This window comes from Aspergillus caelatus (genome assembly GCF_009193585.1).
Source record: "Aspergillus caelatus strain CBS 763.97 unplaced genomic scaffold BDV27scaffold_57, whole genome shotgun sequence".
In the NCBI taxonomy this organism is placed as follows: Eukaryota; Fungi; Ascomycota; class Eurotiomycetes; order Eurotiales; family Aspergillaceae; genus Aspergillus; species Aspergillus caelatus.
Genome location: NW_022475320.1, coordinates 36,096 through 60,043, shown reverse-complemented (window position 1 = coordinate 60,043; position 23,948 = coordinate 36,096). Strand labels below are relative to the sequence as shown.

Below are 23,948 nucleotides of genomic sequence, written 5' to 3'. Positions count from 1 at the left end.
CGCTCGCAGCCGCGGTCTGTTGGGCGTGTGTGCTGGGGTACTGTTCACAGAGCGCTCAGTATACCGCTAAGAAAAGTTCTACTTCTACTAAGTCTACCAGATATTTGAAATATCTTTGCTTTTTTTTTTTTTTTTTTTTCCACCCCTTAACCTCAGGCTGGCCTTTCCTTTGAGAGGATTGTTTGCGATCGTACATCCTTTGAAGGGTGAAGTGATGGCTGGAAACAGTTTTATGAGTTGGGCCTTTTCAGGATGCCCCCGATCTTGGAATGGAACAAGGAGGGCTTATAGAGAGCCGTTAGCTTTCTGAAATATCTCTTAAAACACGTATACATAATATACGTGATCCCATCTTGCATATCCACACCTTTTCAACCCCTCTATCTAATAAATATGGAGGGGTACTACTGAACGCCCATGGAACACTGCACTTGCGTAACACGTCATCCAAATCGGACAACCAATAGGTAAAATACTTTTTCTTTTAAAAATGAATTTAAAGACCTGGTCATATAGTGACATCACATTATCTACTACAGCATGCTCTGACATTTCCTAAATTAATAAACATTCTCGTACATAATACATATTCTGTCGGCATCCTACACAGCGACCGGTATTCCGAATCCGGGAGCCCCCTAAAGTGGTAGTTCACAAAGTTCTTACGGGCAAGTCCCGTGCCTCGGTTGGATAGCGAAACGAGATATGAAACAATCTATCGGCGGAGGGGTAACTAGTGGGATTCTAGTTAGATTGGTTAGTTGTCAATTAGGATATGGATTTGTAAGATGGCGTGGATTTCTTTGATTAGAGGGGGCCCCTTTGTCGTGAGTTGGGAATTTGCCGAGGTTCTTTTTGGTTTCTTTATCTTGCTTGTTGGTTGTCTATTGAAGGGACCTGGTTGGTGTTTGTTTGTTAACTGGGTCATTGTTGAATTGGCGGAACATTCAACTGGTCCGTCGGTTGTCTAGATTTTGGTTCTAAGGGTTTTGTTAGAGTGTGCAATGAGTGGGTGGGTTGTGACTCGTATGTAGATGTGGTTTGAGGGTCTGGTGGTTGGCGATGCTACAGGACTTAACTTCACTAGGACTGTGTAATTTATGAACATGATGGGGGAAAAAGCGAGGGTATAGATGAGTATTAAAAAAATGATACAATAATAGGAATGTATTATGTATCCGCTAAAATTCTATGATAGGTCGAGTATAAGATCTTGACGGGGGTTCTAAGTTTGTAGATATATAACCTGCGATATGAGATCTAGATGCAGCAACCACGCACCTCCTCCTTCTACTAGGTAAAATGTAGGCAACCACCGAGTAACCAATAGCTGTCAATGACACTGCAAAGGTAACTAATAATGAATCCTTGCAGCGCCGCCGCTATTAGGTTGGGTTATGGATTGTTGCCTTAGTGGCAAGGCGGCAAGAAGTGGGAGCACGAATATAAACTGTTGCAGTTCGAAAGCAGCGAATATAGACTGAGTTAAGACAGCTTGTTGCGCTGATCGACCTGTCATGCCATACACAATAGGGACAGATAGACGATCTCTATCCAAGACTCGAGGTTGTTCTTGGGCCAGCATAAAGTATAAGCAACGACCCATCGTTCTCCATCCGACATTATGCAGAATTTCAAGCATAAGTAGTAGTGACCGGATTCTAACCGTCGGATTCTAGCGTGGCTCGAAAAGGCCCAGAATGATTAAGTGGCACCGTAGCTAAACCGCTTTAGGGTTGTGGGCTAACACTAGTGGGTCCAAGACGGACACGCCGAGTCCCCAACAGACTCTGAATTCTTACTCCGTAAGGCTAATGTGCCCTGATGACGGTCTGTCTCTGAAAATGAATTCAAACAGCTGACACTGCTCTTCGAAAGATCTGTCGATTAAACCCTTTTCATGCATAGGGGATCGATCCGAAGCGTTGTGATGTGTATGATCGTCCTTAGCCGGATATCAAAGATCCGTCGACTTGCCAAGGGGCTATGGCAAGAACAGTAGCCGATGCTTAGCCTCACGGGTCGTAGTATCGGGAACGTGGAATCTTGGAGGGGCTTCAGGAATATTGCTCGGGTGAATAATGCCCATCAAATATCATTAAGATACAATGAGCCCCTCTCCGTTATAAATACGAGGTAATCATGCTATGTGATTGTGACCTTATTAGCAACAAGGTCAGTCCATGAACTGTGGCTGAAATCGGATACGAAAGGTGTTTAACCCGAAGCGGGCAATTTTTATGGTGACGGGTTGAAGTCCTGGATGCGGCTGATGAAATAATCGGGCCGAAGTTTCGACGAGTCATTCGGTCACCTGCTCTTATCAAGCTATTTCGACACGGTGATGCAATTTCCCCTCACTCGAATATCCTGATATGATAGCAAATATACAGAGTGGATTGGATAGATAAGACGTCACCAACGATGTATTATGAACAATTTTATGAACATTCACAACTCATACATGGTACATGGATCTGTAATCAAAAAAAAATTGCCCTACGGAGGCGCACTCTGAAAGAGTCATACACCCGAAGAATAAACTCGACTAATCAAAAAACTTTCCAGGATAATTTCCTTAAGCCACGAGGCATACGGTTAGCCCATGGATCCAGAGCTTTAACAAATGGGTCTTGGGATCCACTCCGCTGAAGGCCGACCAGTCTATGCGTTGCATAACGACGAATAATGCCCAGATCTCGGGTGCATTTGGCCCCATTCCCTTTAATTCCAGCTTCGTTCCGTACCTGAGGACCTGAGACCGGCTTAGATCCGAGGTAAATTACTACAAAGTGACGCTGTCACTAAATTAAAGAAAAAAAAAATTTCTTTGGGCCCAGATGTATATATAGATCTGTAACGTCCCTTTGAGTCCTACTTTTTCCGGCCCTAGATTTATGTGGTATCGTTCTTTAACATTTTAATAGATTTAATCTTGATTTTTATTCTAATTTTTCCTGATCGACATTCTTGGTCGCCCACACCTTGAATTTCAATACCGTCTATACACTTGCCGCATTCGGCCATTGCAGTATCCTTTCAAGTTGACAGGGATCATATCTGATAACAACAGCGCTTGTTTGCTCTATTAATACGCGAGACACTTCAGCCGCAGCCGCTCTTTGTCCGTCTTTCTGCTCAAGTCGCACGACGCCGTCTCTTATCCTTAGAACGCCATTATTTCACCGTCCCCTTTGTGATACGAAACACAGCTTTTCCACCATGTCGAACGAGAAGGGGGCTCCCGGCGAGTCGCCCATGAGCCGGAAAATCCCATATTGGCGCATGGTTATGGATCAGGGCGCCGTGACCCAGGAAGTCATCGATCATCCGTATCCCGGTTCAGGAACAGAAGAGGATCCATATGCTGTCACCTGGCTCCCCAATGATCCACGAAACCCTATGCAGTTCGCCAATAGCACGAAATGGTTCATCACTATGCTTGCTGCCATTTCGACCCTGGCCGTTGCACTAGTTTCATCAGCCTATACCGGCGGTGTTGCTCAGATCAGACAACAATTTCACGTTGGCACCGAAGTTTCTACTCTGGGTGTTTCACTTTTCGTCCTTGGTTTCGCCATCGGTATGCCTTTTGCTCTTTTGTGAATCTCTTCTTCAACTGACAAGAATAGGACCTCTGCTCTGGGCTCCTCTGAGTGAAATGTTTGGTCGTCAGATCATTTTCTTTATCACTTACCTCGCTTTAACCGCCTTCAACTGTGGAAGTGCTGGCTCCCAGAACATCCAGACGCTGATCATTCTTCGATTTTTCGCCGGATCGTTTGGCTCCTCCCCTCTTACCAATGCGGGAGGTGTCATTGCCGACATGTTCTCTGCTAAAGAGAGAGGTGTTGCGACGAGTCTTTTTGCGGCTGCTCCGTTTCTAGGTGGGTTCCTTTTTGTTTTGCTGCTTCTTCTTCTGGAACATCATTGGACTGACTTTCCTTTCATATAGGCCCCGTTCTCGGCCCTATCATCGGAGGTTTCCTGGGGATGAATGCCGGATGGAGATGGGTGATGGGTTTCTTGGGAGCCTTTTCTGGCTTCGTTTGGATCGTGGCCTCCCTGCTCACACCCGAAACGTATGCACCGGTTCTTCTTCGTCGCCGCGCCGAGAGACTGTCCAAGATTACCGGTAAGGTCTATCTCAGCAAATTGGACATCGACCAGGGCAAGGTTAGTCTCAAGCAAGCGTTCGGCACCGCATTGTCGCGTCCCTGGATCCTACTCTTCCGGGAGCCTATTGTGTTCTTGCTCTCTTTGTATATGGCTATTGTGTATGGCACCTTGTATATGCTCTTCGCCGCCTACCCAATTGTGTTCCAGATGGTCCGTGGTTGGAACCAGGGTGTGGGCAGTCTTCCATTCCTTGGTATCATGATCGGAATGCTGGCTGCTGTGGCCTACAGCATTATCGACAACAAGCGGTACGTCAAGACTGACGAAAAACATGACGGGTTCGCTCCTCCCGAAGCACGTCTCCCACCATGCATGGTTGCTTCTCTCGCTATTCCCATCGGTCTCTTCTGGTTTGCCTGGACCAACTACCCGTCTATCCACTGGATGGCCTGCGTCGCGGCAGGAGCCCCCTTCGGTTTTGGCATGGTCCTGGTGTTCTTGAGCATCCTGACCTACCTCATTGACACATATACCATCTTTGCTGCGTCGGTTCTGGCAGCAAATTCGGTTCTGCGATCGGTCTTCGGTGCTGTCTTCCCGCTGTTCACGACATATATGTACAGCGACCTTGGCATTCATTGGGCTTCCACCATTCCTGCCTTCCTGGCTCTTGCATGCGTACCGTTCCCGTTCCTATTCTATATTTACGGCCCGAAGATCCGCCTGCGCTGCAAGTACGCAGCTGAATCCGATGCCTTTATGCGCAAGATGGCACAGCAGATTAAGCAACAGCAGGGTGAGCCTGAAGACAAGGAACAAGAACTAGCCTATGACCGCACGGAGGCACCTGGCGTCGAAGTTTCCGATAGTAGCGATGATGAAAGCGGTTCGCATGTTGGCGAGCTGCCGCCGGTGCAACAAATTCGCACCAAGTCATCGGTTCGAACCGCTGGTTCTGCGCGTCAGTCGATCTATGACGGGAACCCGTACGATATCGACCGTGTTCATACCCGCGAGTCCTTCAAATGAACTTGACTCGTGTAGTCCCTACAGAAGGATCATTGCACAAACATCCCCCAAGTTCTTCACTTTCCCGACATTTTAAATATACCGATACCGACTATGTCGATAATTTTTAGTATCTATTACCCTATTTATCCTTATACCCGTTTGTTGATAGCACTCGACGTGTTGATGTGAGATGCGCGTGATGGAAGAGAAAAAGTTTGTGTCCATGCATTGAGCCCTTTTTCCAAGGCTCTACTTTTATTATTTAGACGATTGTTTGATGTTGATATACCCGGCGTGTCATTGCATATTTTCCAGTTTGCTTGCATTATAGGTCGTGGAGTTGGGGATCTGATCTGGCGTATGTATGCGACGTGCTAGAGAGAATACATTACTACCTATACTTGACTATTTTAATTGCATCGTGGATGATTCGGCCTTCGTATTTAAATTTCGGACTTAAGAACCAATAGAGTTTTGTTTCCGATCGGAAAGGCTTGCCTTCGCCTTCCCCCGACCCTCGGCAGAGAAGCAGTGCCGACAGCGCTGATTGCGGAATAAATCTCCTGCGCTGATTCAATTTTGACTCAACATGATGTGCCTGATTTTCTGCTGACCGTGCTGCTGTTCTTGTGCGGCTCCTGGGCTTCGATAGGTTATTTGGGATTATTCTCAATAGGCTTGTTACGGTAATCGGTTGATCGCCTTCCATATGCGAGATTTCTATACTACAGCACAACTAAAAATATGAGACATACACTTGTCACCCAGCTTGGCAAACGGCCAACGCTATCGTCGCGGTCCCATCTACCTTCTCGCATACGGCCTCAAGGAAATCGATCTACCAGCTCAGCACCGAAGGGTTCTGAGAAAAATGTATCCTCCCAGAACGCTCAATCCAAAGCCGCACCCCCTTCACCGACGCAATCCTCCTGTTCCTCCGCCACCCCGCGTACAGTCCCCGTTGGTGCTAGATCTCGATCGCTGCGTGACGTTATCGTGGAGGGACCTCTGGGCAAGCTCGGACGGTCATATTCGCGGATCCAGGAAAGAAGGCCATATGCGACGCAATTCTGGAGCTCGATTGTCGTATACTTGTGCGGTGACTTGAGCGCACAAGTATTGTTTCCGTCGGATAACAAGTCGGCCAAGGATACAGCTCGAGGAAATTCTGAGTCGTCGTCAAAGACAGAGAGTGAAGACAATGACTCTGCGACATCCGGAGGAGGATATGACCCGTGGAGGACTTTGCGGCACTTGACAGTGGGCGCAGGATCAAGTATCCCGTCGTATAACTGGTACGTTGTCCCCGGTCTTTAGCCTAGGCATAATAGGACAATCTGCTAATGGATGTACAATAGGTTCATGTTCCTTCACCACCACTTCAATTTCGCATCCAAGTTCCTCTCGATCCTCACCAAGGTCTGCGTCCAACAGGCCGTTTTCACCCCGGTCTTCAACACATACTTCTTCAGTGTCCACTCGCTGCTTTCCGGCGCGACTTTCGAAGAGACCTGGGAGCGTCTGAAGAAGGCGCTTCCGGTCAGTATCACCAACAGCGCGAAGTTGTGGCCTGCAGTTACCGCCTTCAGCTTCATGTACGTGCCACCTCAGTTCCGGAATATATTCTCTGGAGTTATTGCGGTTGGATGGCAGACGTATCTCAGCTGGTTGAACCAGAAGGCGGCGCGAGAAGTCGAGGCCAACGAGTTGGCTGAGGCAGCGGCTTCGCAGATTGGTATCGGCGCCTCTGCAACGCTGAAGACATAGTTCTATCTTGGTCGGATGTCCTTTTTCATATACCCTTTTGGTTTTTCTCCTTGTTGTATATAGATTTATAGATACGGCAGCATTGGGTGGGTTTGGATGGATTATAGATAGCGTGTGTTTACAGCGCCCTTGATAGAGTATGAGAAACAGTGATTTATAGACACACCGCGGTCCTTCATACTTGTTATTCTACTTATGCGTACCCAGACACCGTATTATCTAAAAGAACGCGTTTGCAGTATCTGGAGCTGTCGTTGACGGCATATCATAAACCGATACCTTATCAACGGCAGCCTCGCCACTTTCCACATCACAATGACATGAACTCCCCGACAGGATCGCAGGCATGTCCTGCCCACAGTCCTCCCAACATTTAATGAAAGATACAATCTCCGACAATAGTAGCGACTACGGATCCGACTTCACACCGGATGAAGAGGAAGTCTTGAACGAACTACTCGTCCAAGCCGTCAAGGAACACGCGACTTCTCTCCACGCGACACCACCGCCGCCGTCGCCCCAACCATCGACGACCACTCCAGCCGCGAAGGAGACAAACGGCACCGTAGGCGATATTGAAGACTGCCATGTTTCTCCATCGAGTCCTCGGACGCCCAAGGTACTGGGGAGGCAAAAGCCCGTATGGCAAGTTTCAAGGACTTGGCAGAGTCCCGTTGCGGGGAGAGCAGGTCAGATGGCGAGCAATGGTGGCGCCGCGTTTGGTATTAACCCCGTATCCTTTCTTCCTGGCTTTGGTGTTTTGTGTTTGTTGTGAGGCGCTGACGGTCTGACGAAGCGTTTAGTTGAGCATCCGAATTCTACTGAGGGCCGGATGAAGGAGCGCGAGAGGGATGTAGCTCGCGAGAAAGAATGGACTACCGGTGTTACAGATACTGCTGCGGATAATCGGTCGCCGATCGAGAGGTTTCGGAAACCGCCTAATAAAGCATTCTCGGTCACGGATTTGATTTCGCCAGCGTGGTGTGAGTTGCAGTATTGGTATACGTTGACTAAGTTTGGGAGGAAGAGGAGAACTCCGGCGATGAAGCAGGGGAGTACGATACATAAGACACTAGAGGACGAGATTTATACGACAGTTTCGGTGGAGATTTCGACCAAAGAAGATGCGCTGGCGCTGAGGATATGGAATATCATACAAGGGCTTCGGACGTTGAGGGAATATGGTATCACTCGCGAGCTGGAGGTATGGGGGCTGGTAGATGGCGAGCTGGTGAATGGGGTCATTGACCAGCTTTCCTACGAGTGTCCAGACCCGGATCTTGAGGCGACGGCCGCGTCGTATTATGCCGACGTGGAGGCATCGAGGGCTGTGCTGCCCGAGTATCAAATGTCGCTTTCGGATTACCTGTTGTCGCCGTCGCAAGGTGGCAAACGGCTCTCTGACCTATCCTGGAACGCTGAGCAAGAAGACAACTTAGATGACTCCGGAATCGGCAGTCAATCTTCTTCAGAGACTTTCAATTTGCCTCGGATATATATGACCGACGTTAAGACCAGAGCTAGTGCCTCTGTCCCCACAGTGAAGAGCTCGTCGTTCCGGCCAACCCTGCTTCAACTCCAGATGTACTATCATATGCTCAATCGGCTTGCTACTAGTGATGATGTGTCCATCGAACTACTTGCCTCTCGCTATGGCCTGGACCCCACTCGCACATTCACCGACGCCTTCATAGCCGAAGTAGGCGGTCTCAACGACCGATTTTTCGATACATCCTCCTCGCAAGAGTCTGATTTCACCCCGGAAGATGCGGCTGGACGACGCACATCGTACGGTGCGGACTCTGCACCCTCTGGCAGCCAGGACTCGACTAGTATCCTTCTCGCGCACAACAACCTGACCAGCCTCTGGGAACTGATGAAAGACCAACTTCAGCTCACCTTCCTCCCACCCACACACTCGACATCAGTGTCAGTGGCACCCTCAATCCCTTCTGAGTTTCAGCCGGGCTTACTCGAGCCTTATCCGACTGTGCTATCGCCTCTTCTTACCGCCCGATACCTATCATCAGCCCTAACAACCGAAGCACAGTCCCGAGTGCTGGGTAGCCGCTCTTTCTTATTTGACCCCACGACTCTGACAGCTTATCTATCTGATCAGATGGAATGGTGGCGCGGCGAGCGTAACCCACGGGGTGTCGAAGTCATGGATGCGTGGAAGTGCCGGATCTGTGAGTTCCGCGACGAGTGTTCCTGGCGTCAAGAGCGCGAATGGGCTTTTGCAAATCGTAGAAGGAGAAGATCGTCTTCGCTGGCTGTCTAATTATTCTAGATCTGGTTTTTGTATAGGATTAGGGCATTGGTTGGCGTTTGGGAGGATAATCTGCCTCCAGCATTCGGTATATACAGAAGGTTCCATTACATCTACTAATATGTCTAAGATTAGAAACATCATGTTAGACGTGAACAGACTTGGGGCAAGTTACAGAGCCAGAAGATGATACGATCATAGAGGACATACCCTTTACACTCTCATAAAGATACACCACTCAGCTACCAAAAAAAAAAAAAAAACAAGAAGAGAGACATTCATCAAGTCATCATATCTCATAACATTATAAAAAAAATAAAAAAACACAAGAACACCCAAACCCAAAGAACATAATCAAAACGGATAACTCCTAACCTCCTCCTCCTTGTCTACCTCCAACCCCTGCGCAACCTGCACCTCATGCATGCGATCCAAATACTCCAACAAAACCTCCCCGTACTTCTCCCTCCCTTTATACCGCGCCACATCCTCGCCCCAACTCCTAATCGCCGAAGCCAACCGACCAGGCACATACGGCTCCTTAACCACCTCTGTAATAGGCTCAAAATAAGTCCGAATAGTAAATACCACAGCCCCGGATCTCGGCAGTCTCCTCAAACTCTGCCTCTCCGAGCGGAAAAAATGATGCTCAATCGCCCGGTTCTTCTCCGCCGTATTCCACGACACCGTCTCACCATCCTCGGACCCGATACTATGCGACCAGGGTAGACTCTCATCCACCTGGATGAAATAGTTATTCCGGAGAACGGGGTCCTCGGGCCGCAGCCGGCGGAAGAAATTCATCATGCCCTTCTCTAGCTTTTCTTTGTAGCCGGGTACTGAGCCCGAGGTGTGGATGTCTGATAACCGCATCCCGTATTTGTCTTCTAGACGCCAGAAGCCGGCGAGGAGGATGGAGCCGGCCAGGAGGTAGTATTCGCCGTCAGGGCGCTCGAGCATTAGGGCTAGGTCATCTTGGATGAGACGGCCGCAGGTTTGCATGGGGTCTTCTGGGAGGGGGGGCACGGTGGTTAGGGTTTCTTGGGTGAGGAGGTTGGTTATTCCCGTTGGGGTTTTGCGGAAGAGGGTTGGGTAGCGTTCGGGGAGGTAGGTTGATCTGTGTTGGGTTTGGGGTTAGTTGGTGGGTTCTTGTTTCTTGTTCTCGTTTCTTTTGGGTTATGGTTGGTATGTCGTTTGTGTGGATGAGCGGGTATATGGGGAAGGGGTATGTATGTATATAGAGAGGAAGGTGGTGACGTACAATTCCTCCAGTAACTCCATGGCAGCGTCCATGGCTTCAGGAGCGGTTTTGGAACATTTCGCTCCTCGTTCTTTTATCCGACGTGCTTTATCGGCGTGATAGCGTGGGTAGTGGTTGTCGAGTTCGATCCATTCGTCCCATTTCATGCTTCGCAGGCCCATGGTGATGAAGTATTTACTGTGGATTCGCTCTGTTAGCTTATACCACCTTTACTTTGTCTGCGGATAGAGAAGCCTGATATGAACTTACGGCCCGTATCTGAAAGGTCGGTAGGGCTTCGGCTCGGTGGTATGCACGTCCCAGTCTGGATATGGGGCAGCAGGGGGTCGTTTGAAGTCGGAGGGAATCCATTCTCCCGGTTTGCGGGTAGGCTGTTTGAACTTTGACGCGGGGGACAGGGACTTCTGTTCTAGGTCGCTCTCGGGGGATTTTGAGATGTGGTGTTTCCTCCAGAGGGAATGGAGGAGATAGGTGGTTAGGGTTGCGAGGAGGCAAATGGCGGTGACGTTGGAGAGGTGGTGTTGGGTGATTGTACTTGGGAGGATGGTGAATGTCATGTTGTGTTGTCTTCTATAGTGATACTGTTTTATGTTATTGTTGGTATCATGAGAGGAGATGGTTTCTATAGGTATAGATATAGATTTGTTGTTGTTGGGAGAATGCTACAACTAGGGTTATGGGATGAAGGGGAAGGGGGAGTTGATTTAAAACGTCATGATCCAAGATGTAGAATGTAGGACAGCATACGGATGGATACATCATGCTGCAGAGAGCGTTATCATGTCTGTGGGGGCAAGGGATCAGATAGTCAACTGCCCTTTCTGTTAATCGGATGCGATCGACATCTAAAGTTTGCGGGGAAGAAGATGCTTATCTTTGCAGCTCCGGGGGATCTTTTGTCTCCTTCAGGTAAAGTCGCACTGCCGCCCTACGTTGTCGCGTCTGCGGCCTCGCATCTCGGATACGAATGAAGGTAATATCCAGAGATAGCATTCTAGGGCTATTTACATTGGTGGGATAGTCCGCTTGATAGTACATGTGACCTTTTTAATCCGTCTCGGCGCTGACATCACGTCGCCGGAGGAGGCAATATTGCCCCCATTTACGCTGGAATTGATCCGGAAGCCCCGGCAGATCAGGAACCCAGATAAGTCGGCCTATAAGGCCCGTTTGCGAAGCATCGAGGAAGTGCTTGCACGACATCACCTCCCACTGTGACTCGTCATGGATATAGTCGGGTTCAAGCTCGGTTGCATCATGGCTTGGGAAGTACGAGTCAACCATGAATGAGCATTGGGAGATGTCCACCTACGTGCGGGATTAGCTGATGAAGAAGGAAGGATCATCTTGTTATACACTTACGTATTTTCCTGCGTCCTCCTGATTCAAGTCGTTCATGCCTTCGGGGATCTGCGATGTACCGTCGAAAAGAGCAGGATAATCCGTGGCATCGGGGAACTCCCCAGGGAGCAACCCCCGGAATTCGCTGCGGATAAACTTGGCCCGCATGCCATCAGGGAGGAAGAACGAAGACGGAAATCGGTACCACTCTTTACCAAAGCATACCGAGTCGCCCGTGTGGGGAATGTCCAACCGCTCCAGCGGTTCGAACACCTTTAGAGGGGCGTTGTAAGCGGTAATCATACCGACAGTCCGCAGCAACCCAGCATTGATAGCGGCAAGAACAATAAGCGTCACGATGGTAAGCTTGGCTTGGGCTAACAAGGTCCCATTGGCCCCTTTAGAGCCCTTAGACCCAACGTAGGATAGGATTATATGGATTGCGATCGCCGCATTGAGAGCAAGAAAAGGGTACGCCGGATACATGAACCTTTCTTCTTTGTGAGGCTGAGCGGTAAAGATCGCAAACCACATATAAAATGGCGCGATGACTGCCAAGGTTCGTAGCGGAACCTCCTTCTTGGTCGCTTGGGGTCGGAATATGGCCTGGAGAAGTAGTAAAGGTGCCGCAGACATCGCAAGTATGAACCAGATGTTGAAATTCAATAGTAGGTTTCTTATGTAGAATGTCCAAGGCTCTGTACCGAAGATATCTGGACCCTTGCCCTCTCCCCCAAAGATGTTGTAGGCGACGATATTCCAAGGCACAACAGCAAACTTTCGGAGGAAAGCGTAGTCCACAGCAATTTCCGCAGCCTGCATCTCATTAGCACAAGATGGAGATCATACACTGTCAGTCCGTAGTTGCATACCAGGATTGCCAGACATCTGATGGCCCCGTTAAAGATGCCAGAGACGACCGTCCCCAGGGACCCCGCGATAAAGCCGACCAGAACCTCTGTGAGCAGAAGTGGAACGATCAAAGCACCGGCAAAAGGCCAGCCGATAATCGCACCGAGGCCAAACCACATAATTCCTTGCGCAATCTTCTGACGTCGCCAATCCAAGAAGGCTGTGAGGCCGAGCATGGACATGTACATAGTAAAACTGGAGGGGAGGAATGATGCGGAAGCGTGAAACATGCCCGGACTGAACGCAATGATCATAAGAAAGAACAGGCCAATCTTTGGGCTTAGTGTGCGACAGATTGCCGCATATAGACGGGTCTGACAGGCAGCACAGATGAGGGCCAGAAAGAATCGGATCGCATAGAACTGGGAGCTTTTCGTAACCAGAGCAAGGGAGGCCGCTTTCCCGACAATGGCATGAATGGTAACATAGAGCCAGCTCCGGATTGAATACACCGGCGAGTACTCCCACGTCTGAAGTCCGTATCCATGATCAAGATAATGTGTAGGTTCCCAAAAGTTGAAAACTTCGTCACAGTCCTGAATGGGCGCAAGGAAAGCAGCAATTGCATTGGAGATGAGGAACACATAGAGCGTTATATTCAGTGGAAGGTAATAAGGCGGCGGCGGGGGCCTGCGAAGGTCGCGAGTGTTAGCTTGATTGATAAGGAAAGGAACTCTGGTTATGATACCGTTTCTTGGACCGCGGTGCCTGCCCTGCTGGCATTGAGGGAACCTCAATTGTTTTCCTGGCAGATGCCATTTTGCTGACATTTGTTTAGGAGATTCAATTAACATGGGAAATTCAAGGCATCGTTGAAGCTTAATGTAACAAACACGTTATCGATAAGAAAGCTTCTCCGGTAACCGCAACGGCACTTATGGCACTTCCCCAAAAAAAAAAGTTTCCGCATTAGATTTTGCCTGCAATCATTCCTTTATACCACTAATTTATTGTTATTACATATAATTATCATTTTTTCTCTCGCCTTTGAGATACATTTTTCTCAAGGTTACAGAGACACATAATGAGTGATCAACAGCCACCTATTCAACCCCAGCATTCCCTAGAGGATGCGAACGAGGGGCCTCCTGTGAAACGGACTTGTATGAATGATACGCCACCCATTGCACTAACACCTGCGGACGATGGAAGTGATTTCTATAACACGCCATGGGTTGCGCGCACGCCTGCGGAACCTAGCGAGAACTCGGGGGCAGCTATTCAGGGTCAAACCAATGAACCAGCCACGACTTCTCATCCTTCGACATTGATCCCCGGGTTAAACCTTGTCAATGATAGTCTCAAGGATCTGCAGCCGGCGCACAGCGATCCAAGCCCGTCGCATAACCCCACTACCCAGGAAGGTGCACCTACGGATACACAAAATGAGATGGATGTTGAGGAAAAGGAGCCTAAGAAACAAGAGCCTACAGTGGAGAGCGTCAGAAACGTTGAGGGAGAACAAAATTCTGAACAGCCTAACCAGGCCGAAGCGGCGAATCACGCTCAGACAGACGATAACAAGACCAATGGTGACGCAAGCGGGACAGGAACTGTGCCTCTCCCAGACGCTATGGAACATGATCAAGCCGAACAGGACGAGGACGAAGAGCATCCTGAATGGGAGATTGATTCTTCCCCTTACGAGTCATCCTCTGATGATTCTTCTAGCGACTCCTCAGATGACAGTGACGAGGACGACGAAGACTACCCAATTCTCAGCCCCGAAGAACAAGCGCGTATCTTGATGCAGGCAGAACTCGGTTCCGACGATGAAGGGGAGGGGAAGGGCAAGTCGGGTGGTCATATCAGAACGGCAAATGAACTTCCAGACGAAGCGCCCCCTATCCCGGAGGTCACTGTGACTCCCGAGATGAAGATTGTGCTCCTGGGACATGTGGAGGCAATTGTCGAGAATACGGTCCTGATCGCGGCGAACACTTCTGGAGAGTACCAGGTGCTGGAATCGGGCTCACTACTCTGCCTTGAAGACAGGAGTCTCGTTGGTGTGGTTGCCGAGACACTAGGAAGAGTTGAGAACCCGTTGTATACTATCCGTTTCCCTACTGCCGCGGCTGTCGAGGAACGTGGTCTTTCTAAAGGAAAGAACGTTTACTACGTTGAGCAACATTCGACGTTTGTGTTTACTCAGCCTCTTAAAGGAATGAAAGGTAGTGATGCTTCGAATTTCCACGACGAGGAAATTGGTGAAGATGAGGTGGAGTTTTCCGACGATGAAGCAGAGGCCGAGTACAAGCGGAAGTTGAAACAGAAGCGGCAAGAGAGAAAGGAAGCCAGGGATGGTCCAGCAAAGGCGAAGAAGGGTCCCCCAGGCCCTTCGAAGCTCAGCCAAACCGAACTAAACTACGATGATAACGCTGGTGAAGATGGATACACTCCTCTTGCTCGCCCGAAGAACTTCCATGAGATGATGGGTCGGCAGGAGGCACCTGTCGAGAACGACGGTCACACTGGTAGAGGTGGTTTCCGTGGTGGTAGAGGTCGGGGTCGGGGCTTTGATCGTGGCCGAGGTGGCCGTGGTCGTGGAGGGGGACCGAGAGATACTCAACATTATGACCGCCAGCCATATCAACAGCAAGGATCGGACGCGCAGCCCCAAGCTTCCAACTACACTCAGCAAGCGTATCAGCAAACCCAACCTAATGCTTATGGAATGCCACAGCCATACCCTGTGTACCCGTCTTTCCCGCAGCCGCAGCAACAACAACAACAACAACAACAACAACAACAACAACAACAGCCTCAACATCAACCACAGCAACAGTTAGGTCAAGGTGCTGTACCTCCTGGCTTCAATTTTCAGATGCCATTCCAGCAGGCGTATCCCCAGCAAAACCCTTACCAATTCCCACCCAACATGCAAATCAACCCCTTGTTTTTGGCCGCTTTGCAACAGCAGCAGCAGTATCAACAACAGCAAGCCCCTGGGCAACAACCGGCGCAAGCCGCAACCATGAATTTTGACCAGGTTAAGGCGCAATTAGACCTGTTACGTCAGCTGAGCAATAACAATCAAGGACCACCTCGCTCATGAGTGTCTGATACCATGTTGAGATGATTAAGGTTTCCTTGCTTTTCTGGGTTTGGGTAAAACTGATACATAGGGATACATATGTTTGCATTATCGGGGAGTTAGGCATCTATCCTGGATCGGCTTAAAAGTTTACAATGGTTCATCTCTCTTGTTGATTACGGAGTCTTTATGTATGCATCGCTTAGGAGGCATGTCATTTGAATGATGCGGAAATGAGAAAAAGAATCGCTTATTAGAACTGGCACATAGGGGCCATGGTTGTATTTGTTTCATAGAGATAGACATGTTCTGCCTTTCGACTAGAATTTGTAAATAAAGAAGAATAAACATCATCGTCATGACCATGACTCGCTCTGCTTTGCGCTCTTTCCCAGTGCCCAGAAGTTCTCTAGCTTTGCTCGAGCCAAGACGTCCTTCGCTTGAGAATCTGTTTCACACACTCGTGCCCCCAACCATTTGCGGAAAGCTCGAGTCTTGACCTGGCCTTCCCACAAGAGACTGCATGTATTGGAACTAAGGTCTTTCAGATCACCTGTTTGCTCATCTTCAGCAGCGAGCCATGACACCTGAGCCTCCCGGTTGCCTTCCCGCACGGCGTTTGGTCCTGCGTTCTCTGTCCAGTCTATCCGGTTCAGCATAAGCTTCCTGTAGTTGTTGATAGAGTGCGAACCACCCTCAACAATCACAAGGTTGAATTTAGGGTGCATGACACAGACTCCTGTAAGAGCGTTCTGTTCGGCATTCTTGCTGATTTTGAAGCGATTCCGCCCGTTTGCAAGACTGTCAATGCGGTAAACTGACATGAGAATTCCTTTTTCGGCATCTTTCTCTTGTTGTCTAGCAAGTTTCTCTCGCCGCTCTTCCTTGGTCAGCTTGCGATCTTCATTGGCTTCGTCATGCTTAGTACGACGCTCTGCGATTTCTCGCGTTACGCGTGCTTCAACAGCGGTAGGGTCCTTAACGGCTTGTTCACCCAGCACTCGCATGAGGTTCGATTTTTTGACTTTCGGGGGAGGAGCTGGCTCAAGTCCCAATCGAATCTTCGCTTGCTGCTCCTTCAGATCTGCCATTCGCCGCTGGCGACGAATCTTAGCTTGTTCCTTAGGTGTGAGATACATAGGTTTTTGCTCTGGCATATGCTTATCTTGTGGAGGGTCGAGAAGAACTGGGTGCTGAACGTATTGAGTCACTATGGTGTCCGGTGTATCAATCTTTAGATTCCGTTCGTCTTCGATGCCAGAATAGTCCTCCCCGTCCACCAGTCCTTCATCCCACCATTCAATTGCTGGTGGAGCCGGAACAACAAAAGCCTTTTCGACATCTAGGTCTTCATCAATACCAGCCTGTCGCGCTCTCTCGGCAATGCGTTTCTTCATCGCCTCCAGTTGAGCCTGCCGACGCAGAGCAGCGCCCTGCTGTATATATTTACCCTTCTGGTTGAAAATAAGTTGTCGCGACTGTCGTGGCTTTGCAATCGTAGCTTTCGGACCGAGGCTGGGATCATAATAGGGATTGTTTCTGATTTCCTCCAAAGAAGGACCGGAAAGATCGAGCCCTGCTCGATCCGGCCTCCCATTCGTGAGCGGAGACTCTGTTCGACGGGATTTCGATTGAGTGGACTGTCTTCCCTTGGCACCGCGAAACTCAACAGTGTCCGATAGCAGAGCCGGATGAAGACCGACATCCAGACCACCCCGACCCCTCGAGGAGCCATCGTCTTCTTCCAATGGGGGAGGCTGAGGCGTTGGCGAGGGCTCGACTGGTCGTTGCTGAGCTGCCACATTGGCCCTTCCAGTGGCAGCCGCGACTCTGGCTTTCATCTGCTCTAATCTGGACATTGCAGGGGAAGCGGCCGGAGGTGTAGGACTGGGGCTTGGTGCCGCTGATGGCGTAGACCCTCCTCTTGCAGCTTGAAGCCTAGCGCGTACAGCTTCGGCTTTGGCTCTCGCCTCAGCTACCATCCTCTCGATATCGGGTTTGCCAGAGGCTGGAGCCCCTTGACCGGGTAATGGGGATCCATTATTGGAACGTGACCTTTTCTGCGTGTTATTGTCTTCGTCCTCGGGGTGAGGTCGCTTCAGCATGTTGCCTGACAGGTCCGCCATTGCTTGAGGCAGAAAATGAATGCTGCACTCACCCACTGGCACCGAGCACGAATCAAAGTTGGCGTATGAAAGATTTGGCAAACGAGTATCGACAGTCCGAGAACTAAAGTGAGAAAAGAGCGCGGATACTTAAGTGACACGGGCATAAATCACGGGGCGATCTCAAACGTGGGTCTTGGCGGTATCGCACGGCAGAAAAAAAGTTGGGTGAACTTTTTCTTTTCGCAGCGACAAAGACCGAACGAACCCGCTTTTGCTCCTCCAGACCAACAGGTAGTCGCATAGCCAGCTTCTTCTGTCGCTCACGGAGCTGCAGGGAATCATGGCGAACTTCGCACGTCCCGTGGCTTCCTCAATTTCGGGGATTGACTTTACCGTTTACAATGACGAGGATATCAAAGCCACCTCGGTGAAGCGAATCCATAATACTCCGACTTTGGATTCCTTCAACAACCCTGTTCCTGGTGGTCTATATGACCCGGCTATGGGAGCATGGGGTGACCATGTGTAAGTCTCTTCTCTAGCACACTGTTGTGGTCTACAGTCTTGTGTTTTGCTTCGGCCTTCGCTTTGGCTCTTCAACTGACCAGACCTAGCTGCACAACATGTCGCATGAGCTCATGGTCTTGTACTGGACATCCTGGACACATTGAGCTACCAGTCCATGTGTACAATGTCACGCACTTCGATCAGATGTACCGTCTTCTTAGGGCGCAATGTGTATACTGCCACCGTCTTCAGATGTCTCGGACACAAGTCAATGCCTACACCTGCAGATTGCGACTATTGCAGTATGGCCTGGTCGACGAGGTAGCTGTCCTGGAGGCAATGGAACTCAAGAAGGCTTCAAAGAAATCGGCGAAGGATGGAGACGTCTCCGAGGAGGATGGGGACGAAGACGAGGATGACCTCGTGAAGCGCAGAAATGCGTTTGTCAAGAAATCTATTCGCGAGGCACAGGCGACGGGTAAGCTGAAGGGCTTGATGGCTGGAGCCAAAAACCCGATTGCCGCGGAACAACGGCGGGCCGTGGTCAGGGATTTCTTCAAGGATATTGTCGGTATCAAGAAGTGTGCCAATTGCTCAGGGTGAGTTCTGATTACTTTCCCAGTTTTGTTGCTAGCACAGGGGCATTAACTCCGAAGAAAGAATCTCGCCAGGTTATCGAAGAGATCGGTATTCGAAGATTTTCCGGAAAGCTTTGCCCGAAAAGGCTAAACTCGCTATGCAACAAGCTGGGTACAACGCGTCAAACTCCTTGATCATTCTTCAGGAAACCAAGAAATTCAATAGCAAAGAGAAGGAGGCCCTTGCAAACGACAACGCCAGTACTACATCGGAATCTCACGGAGCGGAGGAAGAAGTTGCTCGTGGCAATGCCATCTTGGCGCAGGTGGATAACAAGAAGACTGGTGATGGCGGCCAATTCATGCCCTCACCCGAAGTCCACGCCGCAATTACTTTGCTGTTTGTGAAAGAAGAGGAGATTCTGAGCCTCGTCTATACATCTCGGCCGATGTCAAAGAAAGAGTCTCGTGTTGACGCAGGCATGTTCTTCATCAAAAACCTCTTGGTGCCACCAAACAAATATCGACCTGTCGCTTCCCAGGGGGCCGGTGCTGTTGTCGAAGCCCAGCAAAACACGGTGTTCACGCAAATCTTGAAGAATTGTGACATCATCAATCAAATCAGCAAAGAACGACAGAATGGAGGATCCGACTCTGCCATGCGTGTGCGCGACTATAGGGATCTGCTGCACGCTATTGTACAGCTTCAGGATACTGTCAACGGTCTGATTGACCGTGATAGGAGTGGGTTGTCCGGCCCCGCGGCGGCCAGCGCTCCCAATGGTATCAAGCAGATTCTGGAAAAGAAGGAGGGTTTGTTCAGAAAGAACATGATGGGTAAACGTGTGAACTTCGCTGCCCGTAGTGTCATTTCTCCTGATCCCAACATCGAAACCAACGAAATTGGTGTTCCGCTTGTGTTTGCAAAGAAACTGACGTATCCGGAGCCTGTAACCAACCACAACTTTTGGGAAATGAAGCAAGCTGTCATCAATGGTCCAGACAAGTACCCAGGTGCCGCTGCGATCGAAAACGAGTTTGGACAAGTCACTAACCTCAAGTTCAAGAGTCTCGATGAGCGGACAGCCTTGGCCAACCAGCTGCTCGCACCATCGAACTGGCGTATGAAGGGGTCGCGCAACAAGAAGGTGTATCGTCATCTTACCACCGGAGATGTTGTCCTGATGAACCGGCAGCCTACGCTTCATAAGCCGTCTATCATGGGTCATAAGGCTCGTGTCCTCGCCAACGAACGTGTCATTCGCATGCACTACGCTAACTGTAATACCTACAACGCTGATTTCGATGGAGACGAAATGAACATGCATTTCCCTCAGAATGAGCTTGCTCGTGCTGAAGCCATGATGCTTGCGGATGCAGACCACCAGTACCTTGTTGCCACTTCCGGTAAACCTCTGAGAGGTTTGATCCAAGATCACATCTCGATGTCTACGTGGTTCACATGCCGTGATAGTTTCTTCGATGAGGAAGACTACCATGAGTTGCTCTACAGTTGTTTGAGACCAGAGAATTCCCACACAATCACGGAGCGTATTCAGCTTGTCGCCCCGACAATGATTAAACCAAAGCGTCTCTGGACTGGAAAGCAAATCATTACAACTATCCTCAAGAATATCATGCCTCCAAACAGAGCCGGTCTCAACATGAAGAGCAAGTCCTCAACACCAGGAGATAGATGGGGCGAAGGTAACGAAGAAGGAACTGTCCTCTTCAAGGATGGAGAATTGCTCTGTGGTATTCTCGATAAGAAGCAGATCGGTCCTACGGCCGGTGGTCTCATCGATTCGATTCACGAAATTTATGGACATACCATCGCTGGAAGGCTCATCGGTATTCTGGGCAGGCTTCTAACGAGGTTCCTGAACATGCGTGCATTTACCTGTGGTATCGATGATCTTCGCTTAACCAAGGAGGGTGACCGTGTTCGCAAAGAAAAGCTTAGTAAGGCCTCTGAAATTGGTCGTCAGGTTGCGCTGAAGTATGTAACTCTTGACCAAACGAAGGCTGCTGATGAGGACGCCGAATTGCGACGTCGCTTGGAAGATGTTCTCCGTGATGATGAGAAACAAAGTGGTCTTGATAGCGTCTCCAACGCTCGCACGGCGAACCTGTCCACTGAGATCACCAAGGCCTGTCTTCCAGGAGGGTTGGTCAAGCCTTTCCCGTGGAACCAAATGCAATCGATGACAATTTCCGGAGCTAAGGGTTCCAGTGTCAACGCCAACCTGATTTCTTGTAACCTGGGTCAGCAAGTTTTGGAAGGTCGTCGTGTACCTGTAATGATCAGCGGTAAGACGTTACCGTCTTTCAGAGCCTTCGATACCAACCCTATGGCTGGTGGTTATGTTTGTGGCCGTTTCTTGACCGGTATCAAGCCTCAAGAATATTACTTCCACGCCATGGCCGGTCGTGAAGGTCTTATTGATACCGCTGTCAAGACGTCTCGATCCGGTTACCTACAACGTTGTTTGATCAAGGGCATGGAAGGCTTAAGGGCTGAGTATGACACCTCGGTCCGCGAAGCCACCGACGGTTCCATTGTTCAATTCTTGTACGGAGAGGACGGTTTGGATATTACGAAACAGGTCCACCTTAAAGATTTCGACTTCTTGGCATCTAACTACAAGTCCATTATCTCCCAAGTCAATTCGAGCGATTTCCACACCCTGGAGAAAGAGGAGGTAGGGGAATGGCATAAGGATGCTATGAAGAAGGTGCGCAAGAGCGGAAAGGTGGATGCTATGGACCCTGTGTTGTCCATTTACCACCCCGGAGGTAACCTGGGTAGTACATCCGAGCTGTTTGCTCAAGCTGTTAAGAAGGTAAGAAGAAGCTTATGTCTATACGAACAAAAAAATCTCTTCCTGTCCAGTATATACTAATATTTTACAGTACGAGGACGCCAATCCGGACAAACTTTTGAAGGATAAGAAGAAGAGCATCGAAGGTATCCTCAGCAAGAAATCATTCGGTAACATGATGAATATGAAGTACTTGAAGTCGGTGGTTGATCCTGGTGAAGCCGTCGGTATTGTGGCTGGTCAGTCCATCGGTGAACCATCAACGCAGATGACCCTGAACACTTTCCACTTGGCTGGTCACTCTGCGAAGAACGTGACGCTGGGTATCCCCCGTCTGCGTGAAATCGTGATGACGGCTAGTGCTCACATCATGACTCCCACTATGACATTGATTTTGAACGAAGAATTGTCCAAAGAGCACTCCGAAAGGTTCGCCAAAGCCATTAGCAAGCTCAGCATTGCAGAGGTTGTCGATAAGGTTGAAATCAGGGAGAGAATCACTTCTGGCGGTACAAAGGCTAAGGTCTATGATATTGAAATCTCATTCTTCCCCCCGGAGGAATACACGGCAGAGTATGCAATCAAGACAAAGGATGTGCAGATTGCTCTGCAGAACAAGTTCATCCCCAAGCTCGTGAAGCTTACCAGAGCCGAACTCAAGAGACGAGAGGACGAAAAGAAGCTGTCGAGCTACTCAACTGCCCAGCCGGAGATTGGTGTCTCTGTTGGTACCGTCCAAGAAGCTCCTCGGGGTGCTGACGACGAAGATGCGCCCGCTGACGACGATGACGAGGAGGATCAGGATGACGCCAAACGCGCCAGTGGTTCTAAGAATCGTTCGAACCAAGTATCCTACGAAGGCCCTGAGGGTGAAGAGGAAAAGATGGTCCAGGACCAAGATGCTGCTGACGATGACGATATTGAGGATAGTGACGAGAAACAGACGAGGGATGTTGAGATGGATGATGCCTCTGATGACGACTCGGATAATGAAGCCAAAGACACCAAGTTGCGTGAGGAGGATATCAAGGGCAAATTCGGCGAGATTACCCAATTCAAGTTCAACCCGAGCCAGGGTTCCTCGTGCACTATTCAGCTGCAGTATGACATCTCGACTCCCAAACTTCTCGTCCTCCCTCTGGTCGAGGCGGCTGCTCGCAGTGCTGTCATCCAGTCTATCCCTGGTCTTGGCAACTGTACATACGTGGAGGCAGACCCTATCAAGGGTGAACCTGCCCACGTCATCACGGACGGTGTCAACCTCCTCGCGATGCGGGACTACCAAGACATCATCCAGCCTCATTCCCTTTACACGAACTCCATTCACCATATGCTTAACCTGTATGGTGTCGAGGCTGCTCGTGCGTCCATCGTTCGTGAAATGACGGAAGTTTTCGAGGGTCACAGTATCTCCGTGGACAACCGTCATTTGAACCTGATTGGTGACGTGATGACCCAATCTGGTGGCTTCCGTCCCTTCAACCGCAACGGTCTTGTCAAGGATGCCTCCTCTCCTCTTGCCAAGATGAGTTTCGAAACGACCGTTGGATTCCTCCGGGACGCTGTTCAGGAGAGGGACTTTGATAACCTCAAGTCCCCGAGTAGCAGAATCGTTGTTGGCCGCGTTGGAACAGTTGGTACTGGTGCTTTTGATGTCCTTGCCCCAGTGGCATAATGGGTGGGTATGTGTGATGTATGACATCTTATATTGTCGTTTATTGTATATGAGTGAACTCAAACGTGTATCTATTATGCATTTTCCTTGTTGATGTGTTCTATGACTTCTGGAGTTTCTCTCAGCGAAATCAAGAAAAGTCTTTCATTTTCTTCTAGAGCAACCATTCATGATAAAATAAATCAATAAAGAAAGAAGGCCTTTTCCTTTTCAGACAAAGTTCAACACCTTAATACAACATGCAATATTCAATGTCCAAAGACGCCTGCATATGATGATTTCTGCGTCCACATCGAAGCATTACTGATGCATAGGAGCGACGTTTTCAACAAGTACTTATCTTACCAATACTGTATAGAACATTGGTCTAAAAGTTGTCATCAAGCTCTCTAAACATAGGGTACTAAGGGCCTCGTGAACCATTGACTCCTAGGTCACCATTACTGGCATTGGTAAGTAAGGGTGTCCAAATCACACCAGCCTTTTTTTTAATGTTTGCTTGACCCTACCTAAGTGGGAAAGGAGGTGGGCTGTCCTATTGAAC

The 23,948-nt window shown here is 49.4% G+C and overlaps 8 protein-coding genes across 8 annotated transcripts; 5 read left to right on the top strand and 3 right to left on the bottom strand.

Moving 5' to 3' along the window:
- Positions 1-528: 528 nt before the first annotated feature.
- On the bottom strand, positions 529-945 carry BDV27DRAFT_125827 (uncharacterized protein). The gene has a single exon (XM_032066423.1). The coding sequence runs from the start codon at positions 926-928 to the stop codon at positions 758-760; it is 171 nt and encodes a 56-aa protein (XP_031929159.1). The 5' UTR covers positions 929-945; the 3' UTR covers positions 529-757.
- Positions 946-2,893: 1,948 nt separating this feature from the next.
- Positions 2,894-5,538, top strand: BDV27DRAFT_125825 (MFS transporter). Its single transcript, XM_032066422.1, has 3 exons — positions 2,894-3,583; positions 3,633-3,887; positions 3,956-5,538. Exons 1-3 carry the CDS (start codon positions 3,223-3,225, stop codon positions 5,146-5,148), a joined length of 1,809 nt encoding a protein of 602 aa, XP_031929158.1. The 5' UTR covers positions 2,894-3,222; the 3' UTR covers positions 5,149-5,538.
- A 159-nt stretch (positions 5,539-5,697) lies between these two features.
- Positions 5,698-7,055, top strand: BDV27DRAFT_125824 (Mpv17/PMP22 family protein). The gene is made up of 2 exons (XM_032066421.1): positions 5,698-6,425; positions 6,489-7,055. Exons 1-2 carry the CDS (start codon positions 5,875-5,877, stop codon positions 6,895-6,897), a joined length of 960 nt encoding a protein of 319 aa, XP_031929157.1. The 5' UTR covers positions 5,698-5,874; the 3' UTR covers positions 6,898-7,055.
- Positions 7,056-7,222: 167 nt separating this feature from the next.
- Positions 7,223-9,455, top strand: BDV27DRAFT_125823 (exonuclease V). Its single transcript, XM_032066420.1, has 2 exons — positions 7,223-7,619; positions 7,701-9,455. Exons 1-2 carry the CDS (start codon positions 7,244-7,246, stop codon positions 9,176-9,178), a joined length of 1,854 nt encoding a protein of 617 aa, XP_031929156.1. The 5' UTR covers positions 7,223-7,243; the 3' UTR covers positions 9,179-9,455.
- A 65-nt stretch (positions 9,456-9,520) lies between these two features.
- BDV27DRAFT_143898 (Alg9-like mannosyltransferase family-domain-containing protein) lies at positions 9,521-13,439 on the bottom strand (the record flags this gene model as incomplete). Its single annotated transcript, XM_032070175.1, has 8 exons — positions 9,521-10,283; positions 10,428-10,604; positions 10,677-11,008; positions 11,436-11,470; positions 11,501-11,735; positions 11,790-12,584; positions 12,641-13,310; positions 13,369-13,439. The coding sequence occupies 8 exons, from the start codon at positions 13,437-13,439 to the stop codon at positions 9,521-9,523; spliced, it is 3,078 nt and encodes a 1,025-aa protein (XP_031929155.1).
- A 161-nt stretch (positions 13,440-13,600) lies between these two features.
- BDV27DRAFT_95914 (RNA-binding snoRNP assembly protein NAF1) lies at positions 13,601-15,957 on the top strand. Its single transcript, XM_032078052.1, has one exon. The coding sequence runs from the start codon at positions 13,705-13,707 to the stop codon at positions 15,733-15,735; it is 2,031 nt and encodes a 676-aa protein (XP_031929154.1). The 5' UTR covers positions 13,601-13,704; the 3' UTR covers positions 15,736-15,957.
- Positions 15,397-17,953, bottom strand: BDV27DRAFT_125817 (U4/U6-U5 snRNP complex subunit PRP3). Its single transcript, XM_032066419.1, has one exon. It carries the CDS (start codon positions 17,838-17,840, stop codon positions 16,071-16,073), a length of 1,770 nt encoding a protein of 589 aa, XP_031929153.1. The 5' UTR covers positions 17,841-17,953; the 3' UTR covers positions 15,397-16,070.
- Positions 17,954-18,116: 163 nt separating this feature from the next.
- On the top strand, positions 18,117-23,540 carry BDV27DRAFT_125815 (DNA-directed RNA polymerase I core subunit RPA190). Its single transcript, XM_032066418.1, has 4 exons — positions 18,117-18,347; positions 18,437-18,928; positions 18,990-21,750; positions 21,821-23,540. The coding sequence occupies exons 1-4, from the start codon at positions 18,163-18,165 to the stop codon at positions 23,402-23,404; spliced, it is 5,022 nt and encodes a 1,673-aa protein (XP_031929152.1). The 5' UTR covers positions 18,117-18,162; the 3' UTR covers positions 23,405-23,540.
- The last annotated feature ends 408 nt before the right edge of the window (positions 23,541-23,948 follow it).